This window comes from Rhizophagus irregularis, chromosome 31 (genome assembly GCF_026210795.1).
Source record: "Rhizophagus irregularis chromosome 31, complete sequence".
Taxonomy (NCBI): domain Eukaryota; kingdom Fungi; phylum Glomeromycota; class Glomeromycetes; order Glomerales; family Glomeraceae; genus Rhizophagus; species Rhizophagus irregularis.
The window spans coordinates 183,334-198,041 of record NC_089459.1 but is presented as its reverse complement, the minus strand read 5'-3'; the positions used below and the strand labels follow the sequence as shown (position 1 = coordinate 198,041).

General features: G+C 26.0%; 6 protein-coding genes across 6 annotated transcripts; 4 read left to right on the top strand and 2 right to left on the bottom strand.

The window, feature by feature from the left end:
* Positions 1–1,360: 1,360 nt before the first annotated feature.
* OCT59_022147 (uncharacterized protein) lies at positions 1,361–2,129 on the bottom strand (the record flags this gene model as incomplete). The annotated part of the gene is made up of 3 exons (XM_025309062.1): positions 1,361–1,726; positions 1,796–1,873; positions 1,950–2,129. The coding sequence occupies 3 exons, from the start codon at positions 2,127–2,129 to the stop codon at positions 1,361–1,363; spliced, it is 624 nt and encodes a 207-aa protein (XP_025185597.1).
* Positions 2,130–3,360: 1,231 nt separating this feature from the next.
* On the top strand, positions 3,361–4,386 carry OCT59_022146 (uncharacterized protein; the record flags this gene model as incomplete). The annotated part of the gene is made up of 3 exons (XM_066144633.1): positions 3,361–3,554; positions 3,661–3,992; positions 4,070–4,386. The coding sequence occupies 3 exons, from the start codon at positions 3,361–3,363 to the stop codon at positions 4,384–4,386; spliced, it is 843 nt and encodes a 280-aa protein (XP_066006076.1).
* A 1,847-nt stretch (positions 4,387–6,233) lies between these two features.
* Positions 6,234–8,584, top strand: OCT59_022145 (uncharacterized protein; the record flags this gene model as incomplete). The annotated part of the gene is made up of 7 exons (XM_066144632.1): positions 6,234–6,241; positions 6,385–6,466; positions 6,738–6,809; positions 7,083–7,124; positions 7,203–7,241; positions 7,295–7,769; positions 7,884–8,584. 7 exons carry the CDS (start codon positions 6,234–6,236, stop codon positions 8,222–8,224), a joined length of 1,059 nt encoding a protein of 352 aa, XP_066006075.1. The 3' UTR covers positions 8,225–8,584.
* Positions 8,585–8,788: 204 nt separating this feature from the next.
* On the bottom strand, positions 8,789–12,812 carry OCT59_022144 (uncharacterized protein). Its single transcript, XM_066144631.1, has 8 exons — positions 12,223–12,812; positions 12,081–12,142; positions 11,931–11,999; positions 11,707–11,826; positions 11,348–11,611; positions 9,502–11,259; positions 9,234–9,419; positions 8,789–9,152 (listed from the first exon to the last, which is right to left on the bottom strand). The coding sequence occupies exons 1-8, from the start codon at positions 12,494–12,496 to the stop codon at positions 8,985–8,987; spliced, it is 2,901 nt and encodes a 966-aa protein (XP_066006074.1). The 5' UTR covers positions 12,497–12,812; the 3' UTR covers positions 8,789–8,984.
* Positions 12,813–13,096: 284 nt separating this feature from the next.
* OCT59_022143 (uncharacterized protein) lies at positions 13,097–13,546 on the top strand (the record flags this gene model as incomplete). The annotated part of the gene is made up of 3 exons (XM_066144630.1): positions 13,097–13,236; positions 13,317–13,433; positions 13,528–13,546. 3 exons carry the CDS (start codon positions 13,097–13,099, stop codon positions 13,544–13,546), a joined length of 276 nt encoding a protein of 91 aa, XP_066006073.1.
* A 240-nt stretch (positions 13,547–13,786) lies between these two features.
* Positions 13,787–14,708, top strand: OCT59_022142 (uncharacterized protein; the record flags this gene model as incomplete). The annotated part of the gene is made up of 2 exons (XM_025314210.2): positions 13,787–14,626; positions 14,700–14,708. 2 exons carry the CDS (start codon positions 13,787–13,789, stop codon positions 14,706–14,708), a joined length of 849 nt encoding a protein of 282 aa, XP_025185593.2.

The following is a 14,708-nucleotide window of genomic DNA, read 5'->3' as shown; positions in this document are numbered from 1 at the left end:
AGATCAATTCGGATTCATTAACAACGAATTATGCGCTTTAAACAACGAATTATGTGTCTTAACATTTAATAATATTATATGCTGTTGAAGGGATAATGTACCCTACAGTAAATAAATAAGTGTTAGTATACTGTAGTATGCTTAACCGATTTACCGATTTAACTAGTATGTCGAACCGATTAATTAGCATTTATTGTTATTTATTTGTCACATCTCACATTGTGATTCTTCTTTTCTTTGTAAGACTACATGTTATCAATTAACTTTAATTTTATTTTTTTTTCTTTGTACTATAAATAACGATAATGATTTGATTTCAAGATAAGTTGGAAACCCCCGATTTTTTCAATTTATGATCCCGGTATATAATTATTGGAACAAGATTGATAAGAACATAAAATGTATATAATATGTATTTAAATATTAAAAAGAATTGGAATTTTGGAAGGACCAATTCCAATAAATTTATTTTAAGAAAGTTCCAAAAAGAAACATGACACAGAATTAAAGTTGATTTATGTTCATTTTATAAGGTTCCTTAAAAGGTTAGAACAACTTTAAATCCCAAGGATATATGAAAAATGATTAAAAGATTAAAAAAATGATTAATAAAGATTACACAATTCATAATTCACAAAATAGAGATAATTCACAAAATAAAAGGTCATTTTTGGATATAAAAGGGAAAACCTTATGAGAAACAAATCAAAAGGGAATAAATCACGGATAAAAGAAATGTAATTAAAGGGATGATAGAACGAATTAATTATTTGTTTTAATGAAAAGGATTTAAATAATAATAATAATAATAACAATAAATAAAATAAGCAATTTCGGACAACTTAATATTGTACGAATCAAAATTTAAAAGTATGTAACAATATTTTAACGAATAGTAAATGTCGGAATTGATAAAAATGGATAAGTGTAATAATCGATTATTGATGATTGATAGTCTATAAATATTTTGATATTATAATAAAACGTATTAAGTATTTTTTTAAAGTATATGATGCGATAAATTAAGATTTAATGAAATAGGGAAAGAGTTGATTATAAATTCCGAATAATCCCGAAATTCCTTCGTTTGTGTTATATTACGCATAGAAAAGACGCAGTAATATATGACAAGAGTGATATTTTTGATCAAAAAGGAAAGTTCAAACCGGAACTAAACCAAAAAAAAACATTATTTATTTTAATGTAACGCAAACTTTATATAAGTTTAAATCGGAATAATTCTAGGCCTTTCGGTATAAACACTAAATATCACATGACAAGTGATACCAATAAATTGTATTTTTATATTTTTATCTATTCATAAAACTTACTGAATCTGTGTTCACTCTTTATTGATATTCTACTCATAAACTTTATCAGCAAGGTCATATATTTGTTCAACAGGAGTCATAACTTGATCCAACTTATTCATTTTAATTAATTCATATTGTTCATTAACAAATTCTGTTATATCTTCTATACTAATAATATATTCGTCAGAATATTTTTTTAATATATCACCTTTCATACCAAGTTGAATGGCCCTTCTTTGAATTTTTTTTCCAAGTAAATTATGATCAGGATCCCATTGTACTCTTACTTCTGATGATTTTAATTTCTCTTGCCATTCTTCTCGTGAAATTGGTGAGAAGGAATTGAAATTTGTTGGTACTGCTTTTGATATAATCTCTTCAAATCCTTGTCTTGATAATTTTATTGCCAAGATCTAAGATAAAAGGATATATTAATTTTTTATTATATTTATAAATAAATTAAAATATATATATATAATTACTCTTTCTTGATTATTTTTAGTAGCCCAACCGGATCTGTACATCATCCAGGTAAAATTAGGTTTAATCCATGACATTCTCTAATTAAAAAAAAAAGAATAATTAAAATATATAATATAATTATTTTAAAGTTATTTATAAATATTTAATATTTACAGTCCAAGAAAAATCCTGTCCACCAAATTTTTGATGTTTAACAGCATAATTTGCTATGGAAGGGTTATAAGCTTGGTAAACAATAATTGAATTATCATCAAATTGCCCCATAATATGACGACCTTCTTTTGGCCATCGTTGCAATTGAGAAATATATAATTCTGTTTCTAATGTAATCATTTCTGAACTTTGGAAATGATGAAAAAAAAAATGCCAACATGAGTGAGTATTTAAATATTATTATATATCTTACTGCGTATTTACCGATTTACCGTTTAAATTACTGCGTCAGCTGCGTTTTTTTTACTGCGCTTTGTTTTTACCGCTTAAATTTTGTTTCACAACTGCGTTACTGCGATTATATCTACTGCGTTAATGTTTTTTGCTTTTCCGAAATGTAGTACAAAAATAAAGTTTCTTTTAATATTAGGAACGCCAATAAATTTGTAATCTGCTAAATAAAGTAAGATCAATAGTTGTGAATGGTTTGAAACAAAGGAAAAAATTAATTGCGGTTACAATATTTTATGAATATGTAACTTGAAACTTTTTATCTCGAAACAGTAATAAATTTTTCGTGTTAAAGTTTAAAAAAAAAATGCAATAAATTTAATTTTCGGTTATAAACAATTTTCTTTATTGGTCAAAATCATTTGATTACCAATTATTTATATAAATATCTTAAGATTTACTCGGAATTTTCTTATTGAAAAAAGAAAGAAGAAAATTTTGATTTTTTCAGAAGTCATGTTCCATTTTTAGCATTAAATTATGCATTAAAACAATGAAAAGTAATCAAAACAAAATAATCGCGAAATTACCAAGAAATTTTTTATCACATAAAATCAAAAATAATATAATTTAAAATAAATATAATAAATAATTTTTTTTTTTCATACGTCATTACATTTAAAAAGTAATCTTAAAAAAAAAAATAATAATTTTTTTTTATTTTTTTATTTTATTTTTAATTTTATTTTTTATTTTTTTTTTAAATTTTTTTTTGAAAAAAGAAAAAAAAATCGAATATCAAAAAAAAAAATAAAATAAAATAAGATAAAAATAAAATTATAAAATAAAAATAAAATAAAAAAAAAATCATACATACACTTAATTTGTCCCAATTTATTTTAACAACTAACGTATGTATTTATTTTATTTAAATGCTTAAGAAAATATTTTTTTTTTTTCTTTTTCTTTTATTTATTTATTTATTTATCGTTCAACTTTTTAATTCTAAACGTCCAATAATTTTTTTTTTATAAAACCTTTTTTTTTTGACATTCTTTTTATATTTGTTTTTTTTTCAAACTTTTTTTTTTTTTAGATAAAAAAAAAAAACAATTTTAATAAAAACAACTTCCCTGTAAATTTGTGAATTCATCATAATCATTTATAAATAATCGCAATAATGGGTAATAAACCATCATCTCAGACACGACGACAAAGAACAAATTATTATGGTGGTATGTTTTTATATGATGAAAATGAAATCGACAGAGTGCAAATACAACATCATTTTGCTAGAGAATCATATAATGGAAATTTTTCTTCTCCTGTAAAAGATGTATTAAGAACTGGTGGAGCTACAGTTTTAGATGTTGGGTAATATATTAAAATCTTTATCTTTTTTATCTTTTGGAATTTAATTTCTTTATTTTTTTTAAAAAAAAATTTTAATAATAATTTTTTACATTTTTTTTCTTTTTAGATGTGGAGCAGCTACATTCTTATGTGAAATGGCAGCGGATTACCCAAGAACTCATTATTTTGGGGTTGATTTACTTCCTACATGTCCAAATACATTGCCACATAATGTAAAATTTCTTCAACGTGATGTATTAAAAGGATTACCTTTTGCTGATAATACGTTCGATTTCGTTTATGTCAGATTTTTAGTATTGGATTTAACAGAATATGAATGGGAAAAAGTTATAAAAGAATGCACTCGTGTATTGAAACCTAATGGTTGGATTGAAATGATGGAACCTAAATTTGCAATGAGTAATCAAGGTCCTACAACAGAAAGAGTTATGAGTGCAAGTAAGTAATATAAAATTTATTTTGATTTTAAAATTAAAAAGTTGATTTTTTACTGATTATATATAATTCATTTTTAGTTCAAGCCAGAGCAAGAGCTCGTAGTGTAGATCCTTTAATAGTGGATAAACTTGGAGGATTTTTAACTTCAATGAAATGTCTTAGACAAGTAAATACTGAAATGAGAGAAGTACCTTGTGGTAGTTGGGGTGGTAAAAAAGGTCAATTAGGTGCTATGTTTATAAGGGATGTTGTTAAAAAACATTTACGTTTTATTGATAGTATATTAAATATACGCCAAAGTGAATATGATAATGTTTTAAATAATTTCACACAGGAAATTGAACTTCATCGTTCTTATTTTGAATTTTATAGATATTTTGCTCAAAAACATTAAGTTTTAATATATATATATATATATAAATATTTTAATTTATTATTATAAAAAAAAAAAAATGGGAGGGAAATTTATACATATATTTTTTTTTTTTTTTTAAGATTTTAAGATTTTATTTAACCCAAAATTATCAAATGGGAAGATAAAACATGTAAAATTAATGTATTTATGAAATAAAATAGGCAAAGAACCATAAAAAAATATTTATTATAAATTTATTATAATATATAATATATATCCATCATTTCCAATATGTGAACTCGAAATTAACTAACATAAACTACAAATAAACTAACATAAACTGCTTTAACTAACATAAACTACAAATAAACTAACATAAACTACTTTAACTAACATAAACTACAAATAAACTAACATAAACTACTTTAACTAACATAAACTAACTAACATAAACTACAAATAAACTAACAAACTATTTAGACAAAATAAAATTCCTAGTTAACGGCGACACACCCCCAGGCGAACGACCAGCACCCCCCCCCCCCCTTGTGAGAGGGGATGTCTGGTAACCATATCCAAAAACCAGACATCCCCCGTTGTGAGAGGGGATGTCTGGTAACCATCTAAAATAAACATCCCCCCCACGTTGTGAGAGGGGATGTCTGGTAACCATATCCAAAAATCAGACATCTCCCGTTGTGAGAGGGGATGTCTGGTAACCATCCAAAAAAATGACATCCCCTCCGTTGTGAGAGGGGATGTCTGGTAACCATAAACATGAGACCAAACATCCCCTTGTGAGAGGGGATGTCTGGTAACCAAGAAGCTATCTAAAATCCATCCATAATCTAGTAGTCTCCCCCATCCCGTCATTGTGAGAGGGGGAAGAAACCCTTTCTTTTAAATTTTTTAAAAAGTAGTCGGGATTAGTGCGGTATTGGTGGGTGGGTTGTGAGGTTGGGCGGTTCGTGTGGTTAAAGGTTTAAGCGGATTGCGAAGGTTATTATAAATATGAAAAAATTTCACAAATTAAAAGGAGTGGTAATATCATTTGTTAAAAATGAGTTCGGAAAATTAATATTTTTTTTTTTTTTTTGGTTTTATATTTTTATGAAGGACTGAAAGACGAGAAAAGTTGGGAGCAATTTATAACAAGTTTGATAAATGAAAAAAATGATGTAAAAAATTTACCATTTTTAAAGGACAATAACAAAATATTTACTATCGATTAAAGAAAACAAAAAAAAATACAATGATAAATATTCCAAATAAAGTAACAATAACAACATATTGAATGATTTGAATGAATATCTGCGCCATAAAAATACTGCGGGGTACCAATTGGGGAAACAAAAGGACAAAAAAAAAATTACATTTTTTTTGTGATGATCATTTTCTAAAAAGAAACAAAGACATAAACAAATAAAACTAATTTTGAATATTGCACAGATTATCAATCACAAATTCTTTTTAAAGACGGATAAAAGTAGAAGTATTAATGTGTGTGATTTACGTTTATGAGTTATTTGAAACTCGTTAGTATAAAGATAATATTATTTATTATAATTATTATAAAGAAATTCTCAGTTTGGAAAAAATTGAAATAATTATATAATTGCATTAATTAAACGTAACAAATCGGTTAATTAAATGTGCTGCAAAATATCCTTGGGTTTTGGTTCCATAGGTCACAAAAAAATTGTCCGTTTTTTCCGTATCGTTTCAGATTTTATTTTCGATTACGTAATCTTTGCTTCAAGAATACATAATCTTAATATTCTTGATAAAAAGTTATTCCATTTTACCCTTTTTAATACTCTACCGTCCGATTTTCCATTTTTATTCGTTTTTTCGTTTTTCAAAATTTCCCTAAGCGAGTAAAGATCATGATCATGTGATAATACAGAATTCTTTACTAATCTCCCGGAAGCTTAATAGCCGTTATCCGGAATTCTCAGTAAACCTCGTGACTTTCGTATCACTCATTTTCGGTCCTATATAATACCACTTTGATCGAAAAACCAAGAGAATTATTAGCATTTTATGTCCCATACTCTTTTCTTTTTTTTTCTTGTTTCGTTCTCCTCCAAATTCTTGTTTACTCACGTTTTTTATTCAGGTGTGTTTTGTTTGAGTTGTTTTTAGAAAATTCAATAAATATTATAAATCAAGCATATCATTTGAGTTTATCGGATAAAATCATGTTGATTTTACTAAATATAAATAACTTTTTTTGTTTGGTCTCTTTTTTTTTAAAAAAAAAATTTATTTTTGTGTTATCAATTTAGGTAATTTTCTTCTTTGATCCCTTTAACTTGCTTCTTTATTCATTATAAATAATCCTTAATATATTTATTGTTCAAAAAATCTTATGCTGTTCCGTTAAAAAGGTGACAACGAATCAAATCTATTATAACTTTACCTACTTACCTTCCTTTTCAACGCATATACCGTTGTTGATTGTAAGCAAAATTTTGGTTTTTTTTTCTTTCTTTCTTTTTACTTCTTATATACGATGTATAATTAAAATATGTATATAATTTAGTATAATGTGCTTATTTATAACATAATTATATTAAATTATATTAATTTATATCAAGTATATTAAATTGTAAATTTACAGTTTTTTTTTATTTTTTCGTAAATTATCATAATAATTTATTACCCGTAAAAGAATATGATCTTAATAAGATTTCATTTTATTCCTTTTTATAATAAACTCATAAAATATTTAGATTGTTCGATCGGCGTTAAATAATAAATATTTGAGATTTACGGTACATTACTTCATTATTTTGTTGGACAAAAAAAAAACGAGCAAGATAATATAACTTTCGTAATGGTTACTTTATCAGCCGAACAACAACAAAAACTTAGAGATATTGCGAAAGCGCGTAAGGAAGAAAATGAAAGACTGGCTTTAGAAATGGAAGTACCGATTGAACAGATAGAATTGTTTCTTGGTAGAGCTACTGTTCAACGAATCGAGAAATCTCGTGATATTTCAGGATTTGATTTATTTAAAAAAGATTGGTATAAATCAAATCCAGGAAATAATCCTTTGAAATCAAATCATTTAGTTTCTGCAGCTTGGAAATTAGTATCTTCTGAACAAAAACATGTATATCATGAATTAGCTATGAAACAAAATACAAAACCTCCAACATTAAATCCTTCCGCAAGTACTAGAACTAATGAAAGGAGGGGATACATGAACGATATGAAAAAATTGGCTGATATGTTATCTCTAAAATGTGGTGTCGAATCTTTTATTGTACTATCCTCCAGAATTCCTGGTGAAAATTTTGGTGAAATTACTGGTTCAGATAAAGGTCTTTTGGCTGCTGAAGATTTACGTTGGACTCAATCATTTCTTGAATTTGGTTTGAAAATTCAAAATAATGAAAATGGTGATAGAGAAGGTAAGGAATTACCTATGATAACATTTTATATAATATATATATATATACATATAATGTTTATATATATATACAAATATTTCTTAAAATATTTAAAATTTTTTTTTTTTTTTTTAGAACAACCTCCTCCACCGAGACCTATTAAAAAAGCCAGAAAAAATATGAATGAAGGTAGACAATTCATTGCTCATCGTATGAAAGAATTATATAGAGAAATAGTTGGATATGGAGTTGTACCTTATTCTAATTGGGAAACCGAAAAGCATAAATTAGAAATTGACGTTGTTGGATGGCCTGAAGGAATGCCTTTTACCGCTCATGCATTTAAACGGGACCAAATGCAAGAAATTATTAATGCATTAGAACAAGGAAAAATTAAATTTATTAGTACTAAACAGACCTTGAAGAAGGATAATAACGATAATATGGAAACTAAAATGGAATTGGATGGGAAATAAATTGCTAATTTCAAATAATAAGTTTGATAAAAAAAAGCAAAAAAAATATATGTATATAATATATATATATATATATGTATATAAAATTATTATGTTAAAAAAATTTCTATAATTAACTATATTCAAAAAATTATACGTAATATGATTTTTAAGATTATAATAAGCATCAACATAAATAAGCATCCTTTTTTGAAGAAATAAGCAAAATTTTATATATAATCAATACATGGTAGAATTTTATTAAGCTAGGAAACCTTTAAATTTTAGTTCCTTTTTGTTACAGTCGATTACGTGTTCTAAGTATATATTATATTTTCATAATAAATCGTGTCACTAAAGTTGGCTTTTTATCATACTAAATATTTATTATATCAGATATTTATTTATCAGATATATTTATTTATCAGATATTTATGTATCAGATATTTATGATTGTACTCTGCAGCATATAGGCGGAAAGGAAAGTCAGAGGGCATATCGGATATTTATATCAGATGATTTATTAAAAATTTTTTTTTTTATTAGACATATTTACATATAGGGGTTCATTGAACAGCTACTTTGTAATGGATCTCCTTTTATGTTTACTATGATGAGATCCTATCGTTAATACTTAATATACAACTTTATTAGCTAATAAATAATTAAATTTCTTGTGGTTTATAACAATGATATTAAGTTAAATAAAAGTATAAAATACATTATGCTAAAATATACAAGAATATACAAATTAAAATAATTTAAATGAAATATTTCTTAATTATCTATAACTTTTTCTCATATCAGTTCTAGAATTAAATGGTGCAGGATTATTATGCCTTCTGTTATTTATTATTATTGGACTTTCAATAGCCATTCGACAATTATGACAATTACAATGAGGAACTGGTGTTATGCCATCATGTATATCATCCTCATATTGTATATACTAAAAAAACATACAATTTATATTTAGTTTTTATAACATATAAAGCGATTGCCCGAATTGCTTATTATTAAGTATACATACCCTACCGTTCCTATACTCAATTTGTTCATTGTACCGGTCATCAACATTTTCATATCCGTTACGTGGATTATTTATATGCATAGGATTTATTATTTCATCTCGTTTATGTCTCCTTTCACCAAATCGTGATGTCATTTCACTAACGCGTCCTGTTGTTTGTATTGGAATATTCCTTGTTGGATTCATCTATAACAAATAGAACAAATGTTTAAAAAATATATATATATACATACAATATAAATCCATTTAATTAATTCTATAAACTTACGGTTCTTCTCTCGTCATTCAATGATTGAAAACGATTCGTCATTTCACGAACTGATGAACTACGATTTGCAGTAGGTAAGGGAACACTATTACTGTACGGCCTCTGTGAATAAGGTAAGCTTGCTCTTGGAGGAGATCCATCTCTTGTAACATATGGTCCACGATTTTGTGAAGGAGTATAATCATATGATTCGTAATCATCATCAACATATTGTTGCGTACGATGATAATTATCATTATATCGCATTCTTTCTCCAGGAACTGAAGAATTATAAAGTAAACTCTCATCCCGATAAATTATCTCTCTATTTGGATATCGATTCATTTCATTTACTCTTATTATTTCATTATCGTATAATTCAGTATCTTCTCTCAAATATTCTTCTCTATAATCATCATCACGAGAATATCTTGATTGCAAGAGTAATTGAGGAGATGATGAATTATTTAATAAGATTTCTTTATTTTTGAACTGAACTTCAGCTGGAATTAACCTAGGACTTTCTGAAGGTATTTGTTGATTCATTGACTTATATAAAGAGTCGTCACCATTAACTTTTAATTTATTATTATCAATTAACGATTCCTTTTTATATGTAGTTTCTTTTTCTTCAAACTTATTTATGGTTATTTTAGTCGTTTCACCAATTTCATTAGATTTCTCAGAAAGGGACGCTTTTTTCTTCGTTTCGCTTTCCTCATCAATTTTTAGTTCCTCGATTAACTTTTCTCTATTCTTTTTATTATCGTTCAAAGTTGTATTACTATCGTCAGAAATACTACTTCTATTATGAACAATATTATCAAGAGGAGAATGTTTCGCAAATGTGAAAATATCTTTCTTTTCAGATTGATGTTCATTCTGCAATTTTATACTTGTTTCATTATCTTTTTTTCCGCTACCTTTCTTTTCACTATCACTACCTTTTTTCTCGATATCTTTTTTCTCGTCATCTTTTTTCACGTTATCTTTTTTCTCTTTAACTTTTTTCTCATCATCTTTTTTCTCATCATCTTTTTTCTCATCATCTTTTTTTTCATCATCTATTTTTTCGTTTACTTTTTTCTCGTCACCTTCTTTCTCATTACCTCTTTTCTCACTATCTTTTTTCTCGTTAACTTTTTCCTCGTTTCCTTTTTTCTCGTCATATTTCTTCTCATCATCTTTTTTCTCATTTTTCTTAATATCATTTGTTGCTTTCTGAGATTCATTAGATTTCTCCTCTTGATTTTTAAATTGATTCGAGAAATGTTGGTTTAATACACTTTTTTCAACTTTGCTTTCCATAACAACTTCAGGATGATGAATTTCAACAACCTTTTCATCCCGTAAAAATAGATTATCATTATCACGAACTCCAATTGAAAATCTTGAAATAGCTTTTGAATCAAAAGATGAAGTATAAACAGGAAGTGTTGATGTTGGTTGTACTATAGGAGTTGAAGGAACTGATGACGTTGGACTTGAACTAGTAGCGTTTTCATCATTTTTCGTATTAAAAGTATTTAAATTATCAAAAATAAGTGAATTTGGACGAGCGTATGTCGAGTTCGTAGTTACGGGAATTGTTATAATTGGTTGTTTTGGTTCAGGCATTTGCACATATCTTGGAATAATATTCTCAGGTTCTTCATTTAATTGAAATTTAGATTCTTGAGAAAAATTCATTGCAGCTATTTGTTTTTCTGATATTGATGCGATTGACACGGGATGTCTCTCTGAAATTGTTGAATTTTTATCTGATTGTGATCGAGTTTCCTTTTTTTTTATTAAGAAAAAAAAGAGAGTTAAATAATAAGTATATATATATTTAATTAAATGTAATGGTTAAAATTTAAATATTTACTTGATCTTCTAAAAAAGAATCCAAATCTTGTGGTGGTGGCATATCTTCACCTGCGAATGGTGCCCATTCTTTCATTTTTGTAATAGCAGGTCCACATTTCTTTAATGATTCATTAAAATAAGCAAAATGACCTTCGGCAAGTTTACAAACTACCTGAGATATAATCGAATGTGTGTGTTTTTCACGTTTCACTACTTTTCCAGCGTATTCTTTTTGTGCACGTACAATTTCTGAACCCACATTTGAAACAGAAGTCATGTATTGCTTTGTAGAATAAAAAAATAAAGTTTTTTAATTCCAATTAAAATTAAAATTAATCTAAAAAAAATCAATAAATAATTTAAGTGATAAAAGCTCACATTGTGTGATTCCAATGAAGATTTACTTTCTTTCTTTGTTTTCTTTTCATAATCTTTGCCCATCTTTTTCAGTTGTTTGTCCAAATCTCCAACATAATCATTATGAGCTTTTTCATCTTTCTGCAAAAAAAAAAATAAAATAAAATAAAATAAAATAAATAAAAGATGAAAAAAATTATTCATAAATATTAAATAAAAACTCTGAAAATAATTAATAAACTTACGGTCACTCTTTTGGAATATTTATCCCAGAATTTTTGAATCGAATCGAAATCTTTTTGTAAAGCTTTATTCTACAAATCAAATCAAAAAAAAAAAAAGCCATTAATTGAAATAAATAATGAATGAAACGAAGGTAGAAGATGATAAAATACCAGCTTTGATTGAATTTCATTATGATTTTCATAAAACTGTGAAGTAGTCTGAAAGCACATAACTAAGAAAAAAAAATTATATATTATATATTATATATATATATATATTAGAAAAAGTTTATAATTATATAATTTTACGTACCATGAACATTATCCATTCCTTTACTATTTCCATATTCCTTTAATGTTTTACTAAACGTTTTTGAGGCCTTGCTTAATTTATTTATCAAGTCACGATAGGCTTCAGCAGCTACAACAAGACGTTCTAAATTATCTACTGCTTTACGAGCATCATCAATATTAGGTAATTTATCTTCTTGAGAAAAATAACTAGACAAATTTTTCGTTGGTGATAAAACTGGTGACATTGGAGGGGACCCGAAGAATGTAAAACGTTTCTTTTGTGATAATGCCATTATTTATTATTAAATAAATTATATACAATTAATTCTTGAATATTTTTTTTCTTTTTTTTTTTGGTTAAAAGTAATAATAAGATATTTTCATTATTTTATGAAATTCGAATTAATTTCTTTTTTAATCGAATTCAAGAAATCAGAAGTATATAAATAACTTTAAATTATATGTATGCGCCTATGTTGACTATAATTTCTTAAGAATTTAAATCCCTAAGAAAAATGGCCAAAGATGAATGATGATAAAAATTTTAAAACGTGGAAACAACATTTTTTTTTTTGTTCAAAGAGACATTTATATAAGGAGGTAGGACACCACCACATTAAGGGGGTTTTTTTCCAAAATTAAAAATTAAAATCAGGGTAAATCAGGATTAAAAAAAAGGAGAATATGAATATGATGTCACTTTGTTATATGATGTTTGTTTTCTGTACAAATTTGGATATTTTCAAAAAAAAGGAATTTTTGAAAATTGAATTAAGAACATCATTAAGAAAATTTTGTATACTGTAACCATAACAGAAATCTGAGACCAGCATATATTAATAACATTAATAACTAATATGCTAATATGCTAAAATGCAGAAATAGTAAGACAAATGATTCAAATTCACAATAATTGGGTATATGTCATTAAGGTTTTTGAACTTTTCGATAAATGCGTTTCATTTTCCCTTGCGTCAATTAAGCACATGACAAACTTTTTGTGCCGATTACTCCGATATGGCATATCAACCATGTAATTCCGGCCAAATTTCGATTATGATTGGTATTAAACTTATTAAAGTAATATTTTAACATATGAGAATAATAAACTAGATATAGTATAAGTGATTATCAAACACCCATGCGTGTCTGTCAATCAATCGGCGAAGTTGGTTATTATACCACGTTTTTCGATTTTGCCGGAACCGAGTCGACAAGTTACAGGACACGGTATGTACTAAATTATTTAAAAATAAAAAACACGTTACAGGACACGGCTCATACAATTGCACAAATAAATATTATTTATTTATATACTTGAAAGATTTAAACGTTTCAACTAATTCTTGTTAACATTGAATGGAATTATATTACTTAAAAAAGGTAAAGAATATTTTAGTTCAAATTCTTTCAATCGGACCGTCGGGCAATATCATTGTTAGAATGATCAAGAACAATCATATAATCAGTTTAATTGTTCTAAACAGGGTTTAGCTCCCTTTTAAGTAAAAAATTATAAATATAACGATTTTTCGACATAATTTTATACATTTCTTTGCATTCTTATTTGAATAATTAAAAATATGAATAATTCACCATCACAAATTACACCTGATTGTCTTGAAGTTATCTTTAAATATTTAAAATATGATCGATCCTCACTCTTTTCTTGTTTACTTGTAAATCGACTTTGGTGTCGTCTAGTAGTTCATTTGATCTGGAGAGATCCTTTTTTTAACATGAATTCCAATAAAGAACCTCTTTTCGGTATTGTTCAATCATACATTTCTTGTCTTCCGGATACATCAAAACAAAATATTATTGATGAAATTATTAATACGGATGAAAAGGATGAAAAGGATGAAAAAACATTCCAACAATTACAGCAACAATTACAACGACAACCACTTTTCAATTATATCAAATATTTACAGGTTTTTAATTCAGAAAACTTTGATATTGCATTTAATGAATGGCATAAAAAATATAATAATCTATATACAAATACCCATATATCCAAATTATTAATTGATTTCATTTTTAAAGAATGTCCTAATTTAACCAAATTACGTTTTTATGTTTGGGATAAATGGGGTATACCGTTAAGTAAAATGAATTTTGATTTATTATTTAATAGAGAAAATGGGAAAAATGTTTTAATTAATTTAAAAGAATTTAGATTTATATTTTACGCAAAAACAAAATCTGATGAATTAGAAAATTCTTTTAAAATTGCTCTAAATTTATTTAATAATATGGAAAAAAAATCAAATAAGATTCAATTTATGGAGATTAATTTTAGAGGACAACTACCATCAAAGAAAATTGATCAATCTATTGGAAATTTAATTAAAGCACAAAAAAATTTGAAATCTTGTAAATTCATAGAATATTGGGATCCAAAAGATCCAAGTATTTACAAAGTATTATTAAATAATAATTCTTTAACCCATTTAAATTTATCTTTATCTTATTTTCATCAATCTTTCTTTGAAGGTTTATTAG

What these genes read in the sequence shown, in the direction of transcription:
- OCT59_022144 (XM_066144631.1), bottom strand. Translation starts at nt 12,496, where the DNA reads ATGGCATTATCACAAAAGAAACGTTTTACATTCTTCGGGTCCCCTCCA. An exon ending in AATATTCCAAAAGAGTGACC is followed by an intron (nt 11,827 to 11,930) that starts GTAAGTTTATTA and finishes TTTTTTTTGCAG; the next exon opens with AAAGATGAAAAAGCTCATAA. An exon ending in CTTCATTGGAATCACACAAT is followed by an intron (nt 11,612 to 11,706) that starts GTGAGCTTTTAT and finishes TATTCTACAAAG; the next exon opens with CAATACATGACTTCTGTTTC.